This window comes from Pseudonaja textilis, chromosome 14, assembly GCF_049901715.1.
Source record: "Pseudonaja textilis isolate UNSWEBS1 chromosome 14, rPseTex1.2, whole genome shotgun sequence".
NCBI classification, from domain to species: domain Eukaryota; kingdom Metazoa; phylum Chordata; class Lepidosauria; order Squamata; family Elapidae; genus Pseudonaja; species Pseudonaja textilis.
This window is the reverse complement of record NC_142003.1, coordinates 9,852,603-9,875,291: the sequence shown is the minus strand read 5'-3', so window position 1 is coordinate 9,875,291 and position 22,689 is coordinate 9,852,603. Positions and strand designations below refer to the sequence as shown.

At 43.2% G+C, this 22,689-nt stretch overlaps 1 protein-coding gene across 1 annotated transcript; it reads left to right on the top strand.

Moving 5' to 3' along the window:
- The first annotated feature begins 948 nt into the window (after positions 1–948).
- Positions 949–21,521, top strand: LOC113438944 (glucagon receptor-like). The gene is made up of 13 exons (XM_026704579.2): positions 949–1,086; positions 2,185–2,281; positions 3,892–3,999; positions 5,811–5,932; positions 9,626–9,732; positions 10,886–11,042; positions 12,870–13,029; positions 14,416–14,476; positions 16,437–16,506; positions 17,284–17,372; positions 17,487–17,625; positions 19,533–19,574; positions 20,516–21,521. The coding sequence occupies exons 1-13, from the start codon at positions 1,012–1,014 to the stop codon at positions 20,585–20,587; spliced, it is 1,299 nt and encodes a 432-aa protein (XP_026560364.2). The 5' UTR covers positions 949–1,011; the 3' UTR covers positions 20,588–21,521.
- Positions 21,522–22,689: the final 1,168 nt, after the last annotated feature.

Genomic DNA, 22,689 nt, shown 5'->3' with positions numbered 1-22,689 from the left:
ATCTATCAACAATCCATCATCTATCTCTATCTATCTATCTATCTATCATCTAGCTATTACCTATCATCCATCATCAATCTATCATCTATCATTTCTATCTATTATTTATCTATCTATCATCTATTACCTATCATCCATCTATCATCAATCTATCATCCCTATCTATCTATCTATCTATCTATCTATCTATCTATCTATCTATCTATCTTCTATCATCTATTACATATCATCCATCTATCATCTGTCTTATCTATCTATCTATCTATCTATCTATCTATCTATCTATCTATCTATCTGCTATCTATATCTATCTGCTATCTATATCATCTATCAACTACCTTCTCTCTCCACTTGAGTTCAGAGGCAGTGAAATTTTGAAGAACTTGGTTCAGATACCTGTTTTATTCCCTTCAGTAGAACTAACTATTTCAGTTTTATTCAGATGGATGGGTAACCCCTAACCCCATGGCAACTGTACTGGCAAAGCTCCTGAACGATCAATTTGAGTTTTTCCTTGTGTGGAATTCTGATGTTTGACAGATCAGTGTTGCGCTGCATTGCAGTAATTAACTAAGCATCTCTTTGGGATTAAAATTTCCATCACTTGAATGGATTTCCACAGGGGATCCCAGCCAAGTAGGAAATATGGAGTCAGAGTACTGAGACCCGTATCCAACAGGATTTGTGCACCTGGCAAAACAACAGCAAGAACCTTTAGGTCTGATCGTTGAGCTTTGAACCCACATCGTCTTGAAATCCTGCATCCACAAAGGAAGCTATGGTTTCTTCTAGGGGGGGAATTTAGCTGGCTGGAGAATTCTGGGAGTTGAAGTCCACAAGTGGTTAAAGTTGCCCAGCTTCAATACCCCAGGTCTAGTGGGACAGCTTTGAAACTTTTTAATGCCAGCGCAGCCTTTTTAAAATCTTTTTCTTCTATTTTTCAGTTTATTTTAGAGAGACATCAGGAGCATAGTCGGGTGAGTGATTCATGCACCGAGGTTGTGGCTCAGGATGAAGGATGTGCTTTGCTGCCATCGCATAGCAAAACAGATTGGTTTCTTATTGATGAGCTCCATCTTAATGGAGGTAAGAAGGTCAGATCAGTAAATAGCAAGAATTTGCCTTTTTCCCGGGGAAATGTGTCAGGTGTAAAGAATCAGGACCACCGATTAGGTTGCAATATAGAAGATTTATTCAAGCCTACACATAAGAATCTGGTCAACTAAAGTTCAACACTAAATTGGCACCAGATAAGAATTCAGGGCTTGGATCTCTTATGGCAACGCAATAACTCCAAACTGATGACACGTTTAATTCTGCCCTCCTAGCCCTGCCTGCTTTCCTCCTACAGAATTCTACTGGATGCACTAGGACTTCCTATCCACAATTGACTGAGCTCTTAAGCCTCCTGGGATATGTTGTGAAAGGAGGTAGAATTCAGCTGAGGAGAAGTGAAATTTAATGGTATCAATTGGGCAGAAAGCATACCTGGTGGGTTAGATGGACTTTCTTGGATGATTTTTCCAACTGTTTTTCATTGAAGAAAAATAAGATGTTCAATACTACATCTTTAATAGAAAACAGCAAATGTTTAGATTTCATTAGACATTTTTTTGTTAAATTTCATTAAAACAAAAGAGACTGAAAGGAGATAAGTCCGCTAATAGGAACCATTTTAGAAGCAAGTGGAGATCTTCCTCCTTAATTCTAAATCCCAGCTGAGGATTTTAGTCCTTCTCCCCAAAGAAGAAAAGAGTTGGTCTCCATTCACACATGGTCAAACCTGAGTGTTGAGTGGGCTCCTCCTTCCCTTTGTCCAAGAAAGACTGTCTTTTCTATCAGTACAGAAATAAGGCTGGAGGCACACAGTGGACGTGAATAAAATGAACACAGTACATTATGTGACGTGATCTCTCCTCACTCAGACAAAGTCAACTGTTGAATGGATTTTGACTGACTGGGGAATTCTGGAAGTTGAAGTCCACAGGTCTCAAAGCTGCCAAGGTTGGACACCCCTGTTTTAGAGCAAAGAGGGCAGTTTCTATACCTTAGAATGTTCTTCCAAAACACCAGAACTACGTGGACTTAGCATCAGGGAAGCAGAGGGCATGAAATCTAGATAGTGATAGTATGCTCTGAATATTGTGCTTCTGACAAGATTAACAAAGGTGTGGTTTTATGCAGAGTTGCAGCGCGAAGATTCTAGAGAAGACATTTGACCAGTGGTTGAGATATAAAGATGAATGTATGAAGAAGATGGCGAATGATCCTTATCCTTCAGGTGAGGCTCTGTATCTTTGGTGAACTGCCAGTCATGGAAACAAGGGGGTCTTGGGAGTAAAATTACAGGGTTGGGAGGGAGTTTGGAAGTCTTCTAGTCCAACCTCCTGCTCAAGCAAGAGACCCTTTATTTTAGACAAATAGCTATCCAATAACTTCTTGAAAACCTCCAGTGATGGAGCACCCAGAACTCTGGGAGGCGAGCCAGCGCAATGATTAATTGTTCTCACTGTCTGGAAATTTCTCCTTAGTTCTAGGTTGGATCTCTCTTTCACCCATTACTTCTTGTCCTGCCCTCAGGTACTTTGACCCCTCCTCTGTGATAGCCTCTCAAGTACTTCAAGAAGATTGCTATCATGTCAACCCTAGTCCTTCTCTTCATTAGACGAGACATACCTAGATGAATGTATGTTGTTGTTTTAACCATTCAGTCAGGTCTGACTCTTGGCGATTTTATAGGCAAGTGTTTTTTATGCCGGGGTCACCAACCTTTTGGACCTCAGGGACTACCAAACTCATAAATTTAAATCCCGTGGAGCAGAGACCCTGGGAAAATCCCCCCAAAAAAGACTGCAGGAAAATTCCCCACCCCGTTTTCCTACCAATCAATCATTCTCCAGCTCCATTCTCAGCGGAAAAGAGATAGAGAAAGAGAGGGAGAGAGAGACAGAGAGACAAACAGAGACTTTTGGCTTCATGCAAGGAAAGCAGCAGAAGCAGCAGAAGTCTTTCTTTCTCTCCCCCAAACTCTGACAGAAATGAGTCTGTGAGACTTGTCGTGCTGGGGCAGCCTCTTGGAGCAGGATGCCTTGCACGGTCCCAAAGACTCATTTCTGGTGGAGTTTTGGGGAGAGAAAGAAAGACTTTCGCTGCTTTCCTTGCGTGCAGCCAAAAGCAGAAGAAGAAAGAAGTGGAAAGAAACAGCCCGGTGGCCAGGCAAGGTGCATGGGGCGTGTGGAGCAAGTTCCCCCCCACTCCATCCTTTCCCCCCTTCCCTCACGACCTCGTGTTGTTCACAATGCAAGCAACGCAAGCCTTGTGTTCCCATGGGCCATGTGGGCAGCACAGCCTTGTGTTCCCATGCAGCCTGGATTAATTGCTTTGGGGGAGATATTTCTCTGTGGACCACCAAAAATTTCTTACAGACCACCAGTGGTCCCTGGCCCACTGCTTTATGCTACCCTATCAAACACAGCTTCTTTCAGTTGTTGGATGTTCATCTTTGTATCAGTTTTGAGCCAAAGCCAATGTGTTCTTTGCTTGCACCCTTCTTCTTGTTCCACTAACCATTCCTAACATCATTGACTTCTCCAATGAATTGACATGTATGACAAAAGAAAGTAAATCAGACATAGTCTTGTGATTTGGGATACTAGTGATGTACCTGGTTTTATATGATTCAGCACCTCTTTGTCGGTTGCTGTGGCTGTCCATGATATATGCAACATTTAGTCCAGGAACAAACAAATAGTTGAATGAATAAACGTAGAGAGTTTCATGATATTGATACCATTGACTGTGAACACTTAAGATGCTTGTGGGTATTCAAGTCCTATACCCAGTTAAATCATGGTCATCCTACCCAACCTGTCTTGTTTCTGTGCCTTGCAGGCCTCTTTTGCAACCGGACATTTGATATGTATGCATGCTGGCCAGATGGGAATCCAGGAGCTATTGTCAACGTATCTTGTCCTTTCTATCTACCCTGGTATGAGAAAGGTAAGTAAGATTGGATTTTGGGGCACTCGGAAAGGGATCAGCAAAGTATCCCAAGTAGATTGCTTCCTAGGTACCCTGGAGTTAGTTTGTTTCATCCCCTCCTTTTTCAATGAAAAAACACGAATGTGAAAAACAGAATCAAAATCAATCCTTTAGTCCGTAACATCCATATTATAAAATGATCATCCAGTCTAACTTTGGTCTAACTGCTCTGCATTGTTTGGCTCCATGAAAATCTAACCAAACAAACTTCACTAAACTTCCACTAAACTTCAGCAAGGAACAGTCTGCCAAAACACCCTAACCCATTCTTCTGCCAACTTCTGCTTTTCATCATCACTTGGTGTCTTTTGATAGAGTTGGTTGGAGCTGGGCAGCAGTCAAATTGAACTAATGAAATAATCTAAAAAATCTACTGGATATCAACTCCCAGAATTCTCCAGACATCACAGAGAGAATAATGGATAGTCCTCCATCCTTTCTGGGCTACTCAGTAAGGCATTAATCTTCGATAACTGCTCCATCTGGTGACTATAAGAAGAAAAGCAGATTATCGTAGACTTAGCAGAACAGAGTGTTTATGTTGTGTGAAAACCTTCTTGTGTATATCTGCCAACCAACCCACAAAATATAGCAGTTTGGATCTTTTAAGGATTCTAACCATGTCCTCTTTTTTGGGTCCCATGTTGATCCTCATAAATATAAAAGTTGTGTGAAGGAGGCTGAGCCTTTCTACCTTCTAATGTTCTTGAGATGTTTTGAACCTCTTGGTGGGACTCTTCAAAAAACAGCCTTCTTCTAATCTGAGTTGCCCTTAAAAGCTGGGGGAACTTCACTGCCCGAGATTTCCTATCCAATATGGGCATTCCTGAGACTTCTGGCCACGTGAGTTGTGTGTTCCCACGTACAATCTCACCCTCTCTTCATTGTTTCCCACTTTGTCTTCTTGAGAGTCTCAGGTGGGAAGATGATGACTAATGCAAAATTCCCTTTTAATGACCCAAAGATCCTGCTTACAGAGCACATTTAATTGGATGGTTGCAGATTGATGAGTTGCATGGGAACCTTAACCCGGTTATCTGGCCCAGACAACCCCTCTCTCCCCATTACCCATGTCATGGGAATTGACACTGCATGGATCTGTGAGGGTTGAACTCCTAGAGATTTAACAGATTTAACAGCGTCAGAAGGGACCTTGTAGGTCATCTAGTCCAACCCCTGCCAATGCAGGAGATCCTACTACACCATTTCTGACAGATGGCAGTCCAGTCTGTTCTTGAAAGCCTCCAGTGATGAAGCTCCCACAACTTCCAAAGGCAACTTCTGCTCCATTGGTTGATTGCTCTCACTGTCAGAAAGTTTCTCCTTGTTTCCAGGTTGAATCTCTCTTTGTTCAGTTTCTATTATTCGTTGTCTGGCCTTTGGGTACTTTGGAAAATAGCTTAACCCCCTCCTCTCTGTGGCAGCCCCTCAAATATTGGAACACTGATGTCCATCACTGAAGGTTTTTAAAAAGAGACTGAACAGTCACTTGTCTGACATGGTATAGGTTCTCCTGCTTGAGCAGGGGGCTGGACTAGAAGACCTCCAAGGTCCCTTCTAGCTCTATTCTATTCTATTTGATGTCTCCCCTGGTCCTTCTCTTCCCTAGACTAGCTATGCCCAGTTCCTGCAACCATTCACTGTATGTTTTAGCCTCCATTCCCCTCATCATCTCTGTCTTTAACTCCTTTTCTGCCTATAGGTTAAGGGGTGAAAATCAAACAGACAGATGTAGAGTCCTTGATGATTCTGGCTATTTGTGCTTGCAGTTAAACATGGAGTGGTGAGCCGCCAATGTGGGCTTGACGGGAATTGGGTGCTGCTGAATGGGACGGCGTTCTGGAGCGACCATGTCCAGTGTATCGAAGAGACGGAAACCACCATGAAGGAGGTGAGAAATGAAAGAACTGAGTAGCATGTCAAGATAATGATTTATGAGGGCTGCTCTCCAGATATCGAGAGAGAAATCGTTTCAAGGTCACGAGAAGTGATTGTACCCCTCCAAATTGTGTTAGTGAGGCCACCCTTGGAATACTGCATCCAATTCTGGACACCATGATAGGAAAAAAAAAAGATGTTGAGTCCCTAGAAAGAGTGCAGAAGAAGAAGAAGGATGATGAGGAGTCTGGAGGTGAATTGAATTGAATTGAATTCTTTATTGTCATTGTACTTATATACACAGCATACACATACAATGAAATTCACGTAACACCCAGAGACCAGGCCCAACACACATACACACATGACAATCCCCAAACACGCCCCCCTCCCCAAAATTCCCTGTCCCCTAAAAACACGCAAGCATCCACACAACAGACCAAATAATACTGTCCAACAGCTCACTGATGGTGGTCCTTAAGTTCATTGTTAAGTGCAATTATAGCTCTGGGATAAAAACTGTTCAGAAAAATGTGTGGTCCAAGTTTTAATGGTTCTTTATCTTCTGCCAGAAGGCAACAGTTTCACAAAGATTGTGAGCAGGATGGGAAGAGTCTCTAAGACTGTTGTGCAACTTCCTGAAACAGCGAGATGCAAAGATGTCGTCCAGGGCTGGTAGCTGGAACCCAATGATATTCTGGGCAGTTAAATTATATGTTGAATGACCCCAAGGGTACTTTTTTCAGGAGGCAACTGTACTTCCTTGTTGTTGTTTTTCTTTAGAAGATGTTTCGCTTCTCATCCAAGAAGCTTGGAAGGAAGGGAAGGAAGGAAGCTCCTTGGATGAGAAGCGAAACGTCTTCAAAAGAAAAAAAAACAAGAAAGTCCAATTGCCTCTTGAAAAGAAAAGCACCTTTTGGGACAACCATGAGCTGGAGGACTGAGAATCTCTACAGACGTTTAGCTTATACAATTTGGGACGAACACCCTTGGAATGGTGTGGGAGTAGGAACGGATTTCCAAGGGAAAAAATTGCAGACTACAAGAAGCAGGAGCTCTAATTCAGGTGACCCTGAGGACCCAGATAAACCTCCAGGTGGCCTCAATGACCCTCCCAAAGGATGCAAATGACCAGCTTCCTGCAAGGAATATAAATCCTTCCATCTCCCACCATCCTGTCAGAGCTGAAGAAGCTTCTTGGATGAGAAGCGAAACATCTTCAAAAGAAAAAAAACCAAGAAAATCCAGTTGCCTCCCCAAAAAAACCGCCTTTGGGACAATCACAACCTGGAGGACTGAGAATCTCTACAGGCGTCTGTATGATGAATGGTTGCAGGTCCTGGGTATGTCTAGTCCCAAAAGGAGAAGACTTGGGGAGAACATGATACCTTTTCTTCCAGTAATTAAGGGATGGTTACTGAGAAAAACGGATTCTCCAAAGCACTGGAGGGCAGGACAAAGCGTAAGGGGTGAAAGATTATCAAAAAGGAAGTAAGGGGAAATTTCCTGACCGTGGGAACAATGAATCAATGGAATCGCTCGCCTCCCAAAATTGTGGGTGCTCTGATGAGGTTTTTGAGAAGAGATTGAAGCTCCGTTTGACCAGGAGGGTAGAAAGAATCTCTTGCCGTGAGTGGGGGAGGGGGGGTTGGACAAGAAGACCTCTTTGAGGTCCCTTCCAGTTCCATGATTCTGTATCCAGAGGCTACAATCCCATTAGCTTGCTTGATCTTCTGGAACAGTGGACATTGCAGTCTCATCTTGGCTGACCTAAGGTTGAGAATCCTGACCTATTTTTAGAGTTTGGTTGGATTTCCTGGGAAGGTTTGGGATGGTTAAATGATCGGCTTTCTTTCTCAGAGGATTTCTGAGCTTAAAAGAACTGCCTGTGATCTCTTCTTCAGTCGAAAGTTCATTTTTATGTTGTTTTTGTCAACGAGGGCAGCCGGCACAAGGAAGACATCACGCAGGTTTCTTCTAGCATTTCCTATTTTACTTGAATTTATATTCCAAGTACGTTTCCATGCTGTACAATCATGGTTTATTTTTGTTTTTTTTTAAAAAGCCTTAAACTAATTTATTAAATTGCATTTTCCCCCCTCAAAGATGACTTTGAAGCATGGCTTGGGATGTTTTTTTTTTCTTTCTTGATCTGCAGGATAGTCTGATCTGCATAATGATGATTTTTTGCTGATTTCCTGCAGGATTAGGCTGGTGAATGTTGGTGAATGTTTGAAAGAGAGACTTCAGACTAAAATCTGAAGATTGCTCAGACTAAAATCATCCTCAGATCACTTTTATATTTCTGTTAAGAAAATGACATAGATCATCATCATCTTTTAATGACCCCATAATCCTTTGCTGGGTGGAATCTAGCCAACTGAATGGAGCTGAGTGTTTACTGGCCAGATGCCTTTCCTGTCTCCAATGCAAAGGTTTTTTTCCAGCAAATATACTCCCATCCAGCCCAGAGAAATATCTGCCTCTACTTAGGATCGAACTCACAACCTCCTGATTGGGAGGTGAGAGCTCCACCTCGAGGCCACCACACCATTCAAAGAAAAAAAAACCATGCCATCACTAATGATGTGGTCATTAAGTGAGTCTCACCTGATCTTAAATCCTTTTTTTTTTTTTTGGTCGTGGTTCTTGAGCGAATCATCAGTTTCATTAAGTGAACTTGGGCTTCTCTCATTGACTTTGCTTGTTGGAAGCCCCCCCGAGATGGTTGTAAATGTGACCCTGGATGCTGCAGCCATTGTAAATATATGCCTGTTGCCCAGGGCCCAATCTGTGTCACGTGACCATCAGGACGCTGAGATGGTCGTAAGTGCCGAGACTTGTCACTTTTTTCAGCCCCATGGTAATTTGTAGTCTATACTTGTAATTCAAGGATTACCTGTAGACTGACATGGGGGGGAAGGAAGGAAGGAAGGAAGGAAGGGAGGGAGGGAGGGAGGGAGGGAGGGAGGAAGGAAGGAAGGAAGGAAGGAAGGAAGGAAGGAAGGAAGGAAGGAAAAGGGAGATAGGGGAGGGAGGGAGGGAAGAGGGAGATAGAGAAGGAAAGAAGGGAGGGAGGAGGGAAGGAAAGAAGGAAAGAAAAAAGGAAGGAAAAGAAAGAGAGGGAAGGGAGGGAGGGAAGGAAGGAAGAGGGAGATAGAGAAGGAAAGGAAGGAGGGAGGGAAGGGAGGAAGAGGGGGGTAGAGAAGGAAAGAAGGGATAGGGGAAGGAAGGAAAGGGAGATATATTTTATTTAAATAAGCATCCATGGCTTGCAAGGGGAAGGGAAGTGGGAGGAAGGAAGGAAGGAAGGAAGGAAGGAAGGAAGGAAGGAAGGAAGGAAGGAAGGAAGGAAGGAAGGAAAGAAGGAAGGAAGGAAGGAAGTAAGTAAGTCTGCTTTAGATAATGTAACATACAACTGATAAAAAAATAGATGGGGCTTGTTTTCAGGCTAGCCATTTCAATTTTACCTTGGTAAAAGTTTGCATAGGATATAGATCTCCCTTCTTTACAACGAGTGCTTTGTTTTCTTGCACTTCATGGGGAAAACGGTAAGTTGATCTGCTCTACACTAAAACGATCCTTTTACTCTTCCACCCCCCATGCTACTAATCATCCAGTTCCACCTCCCCTCCACCCCAAAATGCTATCCGTGGCTACTGCTCCTTTTCACCCGCTTGATAGAAACCCCTTCTTTCTTCTGTAGGAAGCAACTCATCGCCTTATGGTCAGCTTCAAGGTCCTCTACACAGTGGGCTATTTGCTGTCGCTTCTGGCCCTGATCTTGGCTCTACTCATCCTGACTGTCTTCAGGTAATGCTTCCCATGGTAGCTGAGGAAGTTTCCAAGCGCCAAATTTGGAAAAGGTTGAGACCACAAATAATATTGTGCCACGTTTCTCAACCGCATCATTCTAAAATGTGTAGATTTCAACTCCCAGAATTCTCCAGCCAGCATAGAGCTGTCTGGAAATGTCTGGGAGTTGAACGCCACACCTCTTAAAATTTGCCAAGGTGATGAAACACTGACATAGAATGGGATCCTTCCTTCACTGTGCCTTGTTGAGGTTACCTAGTTAGGTGATGAAATGTCTGCAAGAAACAACCAAGCTCCGAGAGCATCAAGGATCATTCCTGAGCTACAAATATCCTCTTTCTTAATACAGGGATTATTTCCTTCACAAATTGCAGGAAATGGTTGGGAAGCTTTTTCCTAAAATTAAACTGGAGTTTGCCTTTCTGTATCTTAAATCCGTTATTCAGTTTCCAACACTCTGAAATAATGAAGAACAAACCTTGACCTTCCTTTTTTGTGATATCTTCTCAAGAGTTAAAAAGATTTAGCTGGCCTATTTTCTTTCAGCCATTTTTCTCGGGGCTAAATATATCCAGCTCTTTCTACTTTTCTTTGTAGCGTTTACCTTTTGATCTTCCTTCCATTCATTCTTGTTGCCATTGTCTGGATCTGCTCCAGCTTCTCTGAATGCTCCTTAAAATACGGCTACATACTAACACAAAATAAAATAGAAGAGTTCCTTCTCTTGATTTATATGTTGACGGAATCATCCTCATGTTGATCTTTTCAGAGATGATAATTTGGGTTTCTGTTGAGACTCTTTCATAGATGTATAAGGTTCTTCTAGACCAGGAGTGTCCAACCTTGGCAACTTTAAGACCTGTGGGCTTCAACTCCCAGAATTCCCCAGCCAGCTTTGCTGTGCTGGCTGGGGAATTCTGGGAGTTGAAGTCCACAAATCTTAATTTGGCAACGTTGGACATCTTTGTTGTAGATCGTTCCAAAAACAGGGCCACTCAATTCGTCTGGAAAGCCCCCAATAAAAGGAAACGCTTCCTCCAAGTGATTGCACCATATAATGGAGGTTCTCGCGATCAAAAAGATGGTTCTATTAGCTGATTTAATTGTGACAACTTTGCCTATGAATGGTCATGTTCCCTTCGTCTTTCAGGAGGCTTCGCTGCACTCGGAATTATATTCATGCTAATCTTTTTGCTTCCTTTGGTCTACGGGCCATTTCGGTGATTGTGAAGGATGCGCTGCTGGAGAAGATGTGGGGAAGAGAGACGTTCCAGATGTCTGACTGGGAAGACTTGTTGAGTCACGAGGTAAGTTACTGTCTTCCTAAGGGTAGTTACAGACAGTGGAGGCTAAAGACCCTCCACTGAGATCATCTCATAGTGTTGTGCTTTAAGCCAGGAGATCACAAGGATTGCCTGGCAGCCATGGTGGAAGAATTAGCTGACTCTATGTCATTAAGGGTTGCGGTGGCTCAGTGACTAAGACGCTGAGCTTGTCGATCAGAAAGGTCGGCAGTTCGCCAGTTCGAATCCCTAGCGCTGCGTAACGGAGTGAGCTCCCGTTTCTTGTCCCAGCTTCTGCCAACCTAGCCGTTCGAAAGCATGTAAAAAAACACAAGTAGAAAAATAGGGACCACTTTGGTGGGAAGGTTCCGCGTGCCTTCGGTGTTTAGCCATGCTGGTCACATGACCATGGAGACATCTTTGGATAGCGCTGGCTCTTCGGCTTTGTAACAGAGACGAGCACTGCCCACTAGAGCCAGAAACAACTAGCATGTATGTGTGAAGGAACCTTGCCTGATGTCATTGCCCAGGAGATGCCTGAGTGTAGGATTCCTACATTCTTCAGAGAGACTTCTTCCTTGTCCTCCAGTGGAGGTTAAGTTCCTGTCCTACCCAGACTTGTAGCCTACATAAAACTTCTCCTTGGATCCAGCAGGTTCTACACATTCAACATGAGATGCCATGACTAGTCGAATAAATCACAATTGGCTGCAGTTACAGGACTTGCTGAGATATGATCCCTCGTTTGCAAATCATATCTGAATTCATCCAAAAAAACTAAGCCAAAACTACTTACGTGGCAGTTTAGAGTGAGGTGTGGACCAGATGGATTTGAGAATGGTTCCAATGGGATCTGCACTAGAGCTAACTCAGCGAATTTTGCTATCTGGGGTGAAAGCTAATAAGGTCATGCCATCCTCTACCAAGCCATCCTGCCTGGTATAAGTTGTCTATTTTAAGATTTGAAATGGGGTGACATCTTTCCTTCAGGACAGCTACGGAATGCTTGCTGGGAATACCAAAGTCTTCAGTTCGGTTGCACAGTATCTTCAAGAGAGCTGCAAAGAATTCCATTCTTGGAGACCCACTGTGGTTGGGTGAAATTGGTTAGGTGATTTTGGCAGTGAAGTCCACACCCAGGACATTCCTGTGGTTTCTCATCCAAGGACTAATCAGGTTGTCCTCAAAATACCCTTCTTTCGGAGAAGTAAATGGCTATTCCAAAAGAAGAGAAGATTTGTAAGTCAGAGTTGAATGGTGGAGTCCCTGGTGCTCTCTGAGCTTGGTGGTTTTCTTGCAGACATTTCATGACCCAACTAGGTAACATCATCAGTGTTAGGAGGGAGTGGGGTTTGTAGTGGAGGAGGAGGAGGAGGAGGAGGAAGAGGAAGAGGAAGAGGAAGAGGAGGACTATGGACTCCCTGGTGCCCCCTGAGCTTGGTTGTTTTCTTGCAGATTTTTAATACCTAACTGGGGAAATCATCAGTATTAGGAGGGAGTGAGGTTGGAGGAGGAGGAGGAGGAGGAGGAGGAGGAGGAGGAGGAGGAGGATGGGGTCCCTGGTGCTCTCTGAGCTTGGTGGTTTTCTTGCAGACATTTCATGACCCAACTAGGTAACATCATCAGTGTTAGAAGGGAGTAGGGTTTGCAAAGAGGAGGAAGAGGAGGAGAACAGTGGAGTCCTTGGTGCTCTTGAGCTTGGTAGATCTCTTGCAGACATTTCATGACCCAATTAGTGCAAAGATAACAACGATTATGGAGTTCTTGATGTTTTCTGAGCTGGGTGGTTTTCTTGCAAATGTTTCATTACCAAACCAGGTAGCATCTTTTTCTCTGCTTCCCTTCTCTTAGGCTGCCATTGGTTGCCGGGTGGCTCAGGTCTTGATGCAATATTGCATTCTAGCCAATCACTATTGGTTTCTGGTGGAGGCCATCTACCTGTACAAACTGCTGATTGGCGCCGTCTTCTCAGAGAAGAATTACTACACGCTGTACCTCTACCTTGGCTGGGGTGAGATGAAATGAGGGAAGAAGATGGCTTGTTCCTTTAATGTTGGGGGCCAGGATTCAAATTATTTCAGTATTCCCCATTATGCTCAACGTATTTGAAGGACATCAAGGTTGAGAATCCCCCATTATGTTCAAGATACTCTTGGGGAGGCAGATGGAGACGAGATGTGATCATCCTACCAACCTTTGTCTTCAAGCACTGGAATGAGGTGTTTGCAGATAAGAGTTCGACTCTGCATGTAAATAGCGATGCTGCAACTGGTTGTAGGGACTGGCCATAAGTCACTTTGTTCAGTGCCATTGTGACTTCAAACAGTTGCTAAACAAATGGTTATAAGTCAAAGACTACCTGTATCCTTCTCCGTCCTTCCTTTATTTTATTTTTTAAGTTTTTTTTTCTCCTTCCTTCCTTGAGTCAGAATGACAGAAAGCATTTTATTGTGCTATTTGAAAATCTGCAGAACTGATTCCAATTGCGACACTTGCATTCCCTGAACAATTTCCCCTCTTGAATTGGACCAATTTGATGGCTTACGGAACCTGAGACTTATTTCTCCGGTGCAATCTTTTTGGCACCTAAGAAAAACCAGTAAAATAAAATAAAAAAGGAGGCAGGAACCAACTTGTTGGAGAGAGACTGGCCAAGCTAGTCAGAGGAGTCAAGCAGGGAAATAGCCTGGAATCCTAACATAGGCACAAAAAGGCAAGGCCTGACCCCTTTTAAATGCCGTTGAATTTTATCTTGCCTAGCCCAGATGCCAACTGCTGGTCTGGGAAGGTTCCTGTGAAATAAACCACAAGCTAATTTATTTATTTTACTTGATTTATTTGATTTGTCAATCGCTTACAAGATAATAGGTAAAAGTATAAACATGAGTAAGAATACAGGAAATAGGTACGAATAAATGGGGACAATAGGACAGGGACGGGAGACACGATGGTGCACTTATGCACGCCCTTTACAGACCTCTTAGGAATGGTATTCTCTCCCTTCCTTTCTCTCCTCCCTCCATTCTTTTCTCTCCTTCCTTCCTTCCTTCCTTCCTTCCTTCCTTCCTTCCTTCCTTCCTTCCTTCCTTCCTTCCTTTCCTTCTCCTTCCTTTTCCCCTTCTTTCTTTCTTCCTTCTTTTATTTTTTATTTTATTTATTTATTTGATTTGTCAGTCGCTTACAAGATAATAGGTAAAAGTATAAACGTGAGTAAGAATACAGGAAATAGATATGGATAAATGGGGACAATAGGACAGGGACAGTAGGCACAATGGTGCACTTATGCACACCCCTTACAGACCTCTTAGGAACTCTTCACACAGGGGTCTGGTTGTTCTTGTCTGACACAACTTGCTAGCTGATTCCCATGATCATTTTGCCTTTTTTTTTTCAATAGGGACCCCTGTGGCCTTTGTGGTACCCTGGATGGCAGCCAAATACTTGAAGGAAAACACAGAGTGAGTCTGGAGATGCTGGATGGGAACCAATTTTAAGCAATTAAAAAAATTGGGGGGTGTGTGCAGAAGCTCATGTAGATGGTAGGTCTAATGATAATAGACAATGTCACCCCTTTGCTGTCTTCTTTGACAACCTTTCTGGAGGAAAAAAGTATTTTTCCTCCAGATCTGAACCATTTGTATCAAAGAGTCTTGAAAACATGTCTTAAGGATTTCTTAAGATTCCTATCATAGATAGGAGAGAGAAGATTTGGGGTTATTCTAAGGATAGTAGAATTGGGGATGCCATGCTCTACTGAGCAACTTTTCATTTTTAACAACAAACATAAACAAACACAAAACACCAAATAAAAGCTTCTTTCCACTGTACAGTGTGTCGGTTGGTACTTATCTTTTGTGCACAATATCAGCAGTCATTCCCTTTTAATTTTATGTGACATTTCGTAATGTATAAAGCGACTGTCCACTTGATGTCATAACAGTATAATTATTATCAAATAATTATTAGACGATGATTACAAATTCACATCATCCTTTTCGAGCAAGCATCATCCTACTGAGCAACGTGAAGTGAGCACTGCAGAGCAAAAGTTTGGGCCAAACAGATCTTGGTTCTGCATGTTGTAGGATTTACAAGTTGGCATGGCACTACCACGATCCCAATGTCTTGAGACCTTAGAAAGGGCACAGAGAAGAATAACCAAGACGATTAGGGAACAGGAAGCTAAATCGTATGATGAATGGTTGAGGGAATTAGGTACGTCTAGTCTAATGAAGAGAAGGATCAGGGAGACATTATAATACCAGTCCTTGAAGGGCTGTCACAGAAAAGAAGAGGTTGTCTATTCTCCAAAGCATCTGAGAGCAGAACAAGAAGCAAAGGGTGGAAGATCATTAAAGAGAGATCCAACCTAGAACTAAGGATGACTTTTCTGACAGTGAGAACAATGAATCAATGGAACAGCTTGCCTCCTGGAGTTGTGGGTGCTTGAGGTTTTCAAAAATAGACTGGACAATTATTTGAACAAGATGGTATAAGATCGTGATGGTGAGCCTATGACACGCCTGCCACAGCTGGCACACAGAGCCATTTGTGTCAGCACACAAGCTGCAGGCAAATTTACCTTACTGCGCATGCACGCGCCTCACAGCTGATTTTCAACCAGTTTGAGGCCTTTTTCAGCCTCCCAAAAAACCTGAGGAAGGCTTCTGCAGGCTTTGCAGGATGAAAACTAGCCCCGTTTCATCACTTCCTGTTTTTCCAAACCCTCCCTCAAGCCTTTGGGAGGCCAAAAAAGGCTTCAAACCAGCCGAAAATCAGCTCTGGGGCGCAGTGCAGGTAAGTGGGTGGGTGGGGATTGCACACGCATGTGTAGGGGGCATGCATTGCTTTCTGGGTGCTGGCACACGAGCGTGAGTGTGCAAATGCGCACACAATTTTTGGTACGGGAGCCCAAAAAGGTTAGCCACCACTGGTGTAAGATCTCCTGTCTTGAGCAGGGGATTGGACTAGACGACCTCCAAGGTCCCTTCCAACCCTATAACTCTATATTCTATGGATACATTTTCCTGCTCGATGAAAACTACAGGCACTGGATAAAGAACAAGCATTGTGAAATCCGGGTTGATGATTGAGGTCCACCAGGGCAAGTGAAAGAATCTGGTCTTCCTGACATCCTCCAGGACTTGAGGGTGATCAAACAGGCTTTTCTGTCCATTCACAAGACAAGCTGTTCAAGAAACTCCAATCGTGGCAATCAATTTTTTTTGAAAAACACGGTCTTCGAATGTCCCCTTGGACTTAATTTTGGAGTGCGAACTATAAAACAGCCCCAAAGCTCTTCAATCCTCATAGCCAGGAAGACCTGTCAACAGTCTGCTAGAACATTTATCTGTGGAATGGATGGTTGGAATACGGTCTTATTTATGTCTTATGGCTGCCTTATTTTATATACTGTAGGTGCTGGGGAGTTAATGAGAACATGGCTTACTGGTGGATTATCCGTATCCCTATTCTGCTGGCATCTATGGTAAGTGCTACTCCGGTTGGAATGGGAGGGAGATGACAGGATGTGGTGCAATCTTCTAGTCTGAAAGATTTGTCTGGGGGCCTGTGAAGAACGTTGACATTAATCTTTGGGGGAAAAAATGCAATCATCATCATTTTCTTATGTAACGTTGAATTGATTTGCACCACAAAAAGCCATGATACTCTTGTTCTAATTGGTTCCAAATGGTAGCATGTAGCATTAAACACACACACACACGCATGCGCGCGCACACACACACACTCTGGTTCATTTAGTGACTGTTCAAAGTTACAACTGCACTGAAAAAAAAGTGACTTATGACTGGTTTTCACATTTATGAAGGTTGCAGCATCCCTATGGATATTAATAATTTAACAATTGCAGTGATTCATTGAATAACTATGGCAAGAAAGGTCATTAAATGGGGCAAAATGCACTTAACAAATGTCTCACTTAGCAACAGAAATTTTGGGCTCAGTTAATGGTCGTCAATTGAGGTCATACCTGTGTATATATAAATATTTTATTGTAGAAAGACCCTTCTTTTTCCTGTTTCAATTGCTCTATTGAAGCTTGAATATCTAATCGATAAGGTTTAATGCCACTTCCATGCCTGGAATAAGTTTTGAAAATTGCTTTCTCAAGAGGTCAGCACATAACAAGTATGAAAATATGAAAACATTCCTGATTTCAGCTTTTTAAACTTCATTCTGTAATGAAAATATTTCTTTGGAAAACTCAGTCATCTTCCAATGCATGCTTCCTTTTTCTTCCCAGATTAATCTGTTGATTTTCATGCAAATCCTCAAAGTGATCTTGGCTAAGTTACGGGCTAGTCAAAAGGACTACACAGATTATAAATTGCGGTAAGTGGAGATCTCCAGGCCAGCAATGGTGGTCGATTGTGGCTTCCTAACAGAAGGTTGTAGCTAAACCTGATTCTGCGTTAATAATTCTGACATCTCTACGCTCTCTTCCAGGTTAGCCAAGGCCACCCTCACACTCATCCCTCTCTTTGGGATTCATGAAGTGGTCTTCATCTTCGCCACAGATGAGCAAACCACGGGAGTCTTGCGCTACATCAAAGTTTTCTTCACACTTTTCCTCAACTCCTTCCAGGTAACTTTCACCTCGGTGCCATTCCAATTCATCTTTCAGATATTTACAGCGGGATCCTGGTCACTGCATTCACTTATATTCCGATATGGGGAATTTTACTTGTGCCAACTTTGCAGGAGGAATCTTCCTGTGTTTCTTGATAGTCAAGCGGTCAAGGTTGATTCCATGTTCCACGTGTCCCAAGAGTAACCTCTTCAAAAGATATAACCGGTAGCTCTTTTCATTTTGAAGAGCTGAAGCGTTCCACTTCCAGGCTGCGGTTTTGTACCAAGGCATTCTGGGAGATACCACTGAATATGGCTAACTCACCCTTTTGTGTGTTTCGGCCTTCAAGGCAAATTCAGCCTTCAAGTCAATTTTCCAACAATGGATGGAAATTAATCAAGGAGAGAAGCAACCTGGAATTAAGGAGAAACTTCCAAACAGTGAAGACAATTAACCAGTGGAACAACTTGACACCAGAAGTTGTGAATTCTCCAACACTAGAAGTTTTTAAGAAAAGACTGGACAGCAATTTGTCTGGAATAGGTATAGGATCTCCTGCTCAAGCAGGGGGCTGGACTAGAAGACCTCCAAGGTCCCTTCCAGCTCGATTCCAAGCAACTGCAATTTTCATTTTAGGAAGTTATTTGCCATTGCTTACTTCCTCGAGCTGAGAGGGACTGGTCAAAGACGACAACTAGCTTGTGCCTGAGACAGGAGTGGAACTCAGAGTCACCTGGTTTCTATAGCCTGGCACCTTTAACCATCTGTTGCGGTCCACTGGTGGCTAGCGGAGCTGGCAGCAGAGTCAGACAGTGAGGAGGTTGAGGAGGAACCTGGGCCAGTCCTGGAGGCCGAGGAAGGCTCGGTCGAGGGCTCTGCACTGGAGGCAGAGATGGGGCCAGGGCAGGCTGGCAGTTATCAGCTGCCTTCAGAGTCGGGCAGAAGTGAGGTGGGGGAACAGCTGGAGCCAGTTCCCAGCCTGCGCATGCACAGAGCTGCCAAAAGAAACGAACAATTACGAACTAAGGTTCGACGTGAGAGTAAGGCCACAGGTGGATGGTGAATGGCCCCTCTCATAGGGATTAAAAGGGGAGCAGAAGGGGAGGGGGCTTTTGCAGGAAACGATTCGTTCATTGCAGCAGTGTGAAGATCTGTCTGTGCATCGCAGAGACTATGTGCCGAGCCCTTCCTTGTCAGCACTGCGTTTGAAAATATTTACTTGGCAGCTCTCCAAGATAGATAAGGTCTGTGCTTACAATTAGACCCTTGAAAGACTGTTTGCCAGGCCTTTGGCTGCATGTGAATGCAAGAAATTCACCTTAATAAAATGGGTCTTGCAGGGAGAAAGAGAGTGCTTTTGGGGGAAACCAAGGTCAGAACAGCACCGTACCAAGCTGTCTCTGTGTAACTGATCATATAACACTACAAATCTAGTACCTAGGTCTGCTTTCTCCAACTTAGTGCCCTTCTAATGCACTAGTCTTCCAGTCCCATATATCCCTGGTCCCCCACCAACACGACAGCTGTGCATGCTTGAGATCAAAACATACTGCACATGGAAACCCGAACTGGGGAAGAATGAGAAAAATATAAACAGAAGAGTCCATATGAACATGTTTGGCTCTCAAGTGCATGAAATAATTTTAGAATTAAATCTAAGAGGCAAATTGTGATGTTTTCAGTAAAGCTGTATGGATAGACTTAACAGTCATAGTTGTAGAGTTGGAAGGGACCACAATTTCTACAAGTGACACCAAAATGCAATTTCCATAATGCAAGATTTGGGTTAAGTAACAGGATATCAGCTTATACCCCAATTCTGGTATCTATCTTAGTCCAGACCTAGTGCATTGCCCAATCAACACAATTTTAAGTATCCTGACAGGTATGTCTAATAAGATAATGTGTTCTGTTTACTACAGGGATTCCTGGTTGCTGTTCTCTACTGCTTTGCCAATAAGGAAGTGAGTATCCCTCCCTTTCTTAACCCATCACTAATTCTGAACAGCTTCAGAGGGTCCCTTCAGGCTATCTCCAACTTTAGATTAAAAAGGCACTCCCAGAGATGGTCTACAACAGTGTTTCTTAACCATGGCAACTTTAAGACATACAGATTTCAACTCCCAATATTCCTTGGTTAGTTTTGTTGGTCTAGATTGGGTGTCAGCAACCGCAGCTCTGGAGCCACATGAGGCTCTTTCGGCCTTCTGCTGTGGCTCCCTGTTGGGTGATCCCACCACTGACTGGCCCCACTTGTTGCCCTCCCCTCTCAGTCACTCCTCGCCTGGTCTGAGAAGGTAAAATATAAAAAACAGAAATGAGAGGGAGGGAAAAACCCATTTCCCACAGAAAACATCCGGAGCCACAAAACCTGGGTAGGCGTGGCAGGGGTGTGTGTCATGTGACTCAGTGGGAGTGACATTGAGTTGGCCACACCCACACAGGCTTTGAGGCTGCTGGTGTTTTCTTTTCTGTGGGAAATGGGTCCAAATGGCTCTTTGAGTGTTTAAGGTTGCAGATCCCTGGTCTAGACCAAGAGCAATTAAGAGCATCTTAATTGGCTATGTTTAAAAAAAAATATAAGAGGAAAGGAATCTACAGTGTAGGATTTCAGCTTTACAGTTACCATAAGCTTACAAGAGGAAGCCTGGATATTAATAAAACTCTACATCTTTTCAGATCTAAGTTTTCAGAGAATATTAAGGTTCAGGTAGTGGGCTGGGATTGGAGAGGCCCAGGTTCAGGTGCCCACTCAAACAAGCAGGTGACAATTTGGGGCCAGACATTCTTGCAATCCATCCGGCCTCACAAAGTGGTTCCTGTGTAATAAGATGGAGACATCTCCATCACCTATAAAACCCTATGAAGAAACATGAACTCTCAAACGTTCTTATTGTTGTTCCAGGTGAAATCTGAAATGAAGAAGAAATGGCAATTGTGGAGACTGGACCACCCAGCGGTCAGCTGCAGTCAGTGAAGGAGATGATGTGGAATTTGGCATATCCTACAGCAAGAATGTGCAGAAGCTGTTGAGATAGGCCTTGGAACTGCTCCGAATGGATTGTTGTTGCTCTTTAAGGCAATTATGACCTACTCTGGAGTGATGGTTTGCTATCTTCACTGTCTGGAGACCAAAATATGGGGAAAGATGCTTGACCCAATATCGGCAGGAGGTGGTTCTGAGGAACATATTGGGACCAACAGCAAAAGGAATCTTGGAAGCTTTTCCAACAGCGTTGCATGCATATATCATGGACTTTAACTAGCTCAGGATTCAACTTTTATTGGTCAGACTTGACTTTCATGACAAGTAGAGGCCTTAATGCTCTTCAGGCATGCAATGTGTTGAGTTCTGCTCTTATGCCTTTCATATAGCAAGATGTGGCAGTCCTAAGAGATGAAAGGACAGGTCTCCATTTTCACTTTTGAACATCCTGGACAAAAGGGGAGGAATCCAGAACATCTTTTCATCAACTGATGTAGGGCACCCAACTCAAGCAATGACCAACTTACTACTTATCTAGCTCTATTCTGGGACCTTCCCTAATATCTACACTGAGATTCAGTGCAGATATCACCTAACTGGGAGATGGTTTGAAAAACGTTAAGGACTTTTTTGTGATTCACAAGCTCAACATTTATCTCCAATTTTTTTTTCTTTTTATATACGTAAGTGGAATCATGATTGCTGAAAAAAGGACGTTTAGCCTCGGCTAAGCTGCAGAAAAGGATGCTTTATGAAGGAACGATGTACAGAAAGGTTCAGAGTTAAAAAAAATACCCACCCCATCTCTAATTTAAAAAGGATACTGGTATTGGACAGCCACAGTGCCCAGTTGTCCAAAAGAGGATGAAATTGTAGTGTTTTAAGCCAGCAGAGCAAGAAAGAAGCATACTCACAGTTCCGTATTAAAAAAGGAAAAACCTACATCATTTTTTTTATTTGTAATGCATGACTGCCCCCCCCCCCCAAAAAAAGACAAAAAAAACCAACCACCCCCAAAACAACCTCAATCTATGTTCTGGGAAAAGAATATGGCCAATGTGAATGAAACTATTTTGGAATTTCAAAGAAGCATCCCTGTTGATATTGAATCCTGACAAATGTTAGATATTGAATCCTGACAAATGTTAGGAAAATAGCTCTTCCTGAGAGCTTAGCCCGGCCTGGCGTGTTCCTTTGGATTTAAAAGATGTTGGTGCTTATAGACATTTGAACATGTATTAAAAAGAGTGAAAATATATATTTTTCCAGCAGAAGAGATGTGTCAAGAGATCAGGTCTGTCAATGAAATATATTGTGCGAAATCCTTTCCTGGGCTTGGATGCAAATTTGCAGAACTGCCCATAACCAAGCAGTGTCTTGAACCATGTCAGCCTTGTTGTGACTTATTCACAGAGGTGATGAATGTTGGATCTGCAAAACAGAAATCCTTTCCCCACAACCCATATTTGACACAGAGACGCCCAGCAATTTAAAGCCTCTTCCAAACCTCTCTATTAAACACACTCTATGGCAGACTCTCCAAACTTGGTGAATAGAATAACAGAGTTGGAAGGGACTTTGGAGGCCTTCTAGTCCAACCCCCTGCTTAGGCAGGAGACCCTATAGCATTTCAGACAAATGGTTATCCAATCCCTTCTTTAAAACTTCCAGTGCTGCAGCATTCATAACTTCTGGAGACAAGTTGTTCCACTGATTAATTGTTCTGTTAGGAAATGTCTCCTTAGTTCTAAGTTGCTTCTCTCCTTGATTAGTTTCCACCCATTGCTTCTTGTCCTGCCTTCAGGTGCTTTGGAGAATAGCTTGACTCCTTCTTCTTTGGGGCAGCCCCTGAGATATTAGGACACTGCTATTGTGTCTCCCCTGGTCCTTCTGTTCACTAGACTAGCCAAGCCCAGTTTCTGCAACCGTTCTTCGTATGTTTTAGCCTCCAGTCCCCTAATCATCTTTGTTGCTCTTCTCTGCATCCTTTCTAGAGTCTCAACATCTTTTTTACATCATGGCAACCAAAACTGAATGCAGAATTCCAAGTGTGGCCTTACCAAGGCATTATAAAGTAGTACTAACACTTCACG

Excerpts from the sequence above, each read along its gene's own strand:
- LOC113438944 (XM_026704579.2), top strand. The coding sequence starts at position 1,012 with ATGAAGGATGTGCTTTGCTGCCATCGCATAGCAAAACAGATTGGTTTC. Across the intron at positions 5,933-9,625 it reads CGGAAACCACCATGAAGGAG|GAAGCAACTCATCGCCTTAT; the intron begins GTGAGAAATGAA and ends TTTCTTCTGTAG. Across the intron at positions 13,030-14,415 it reads GTACCTCTACCTTGGCTGGG|GGACCCCTGTGGCCTTTGTG; the intron begins GTGAGATGAAAT and ends TTTTTTCAATAG.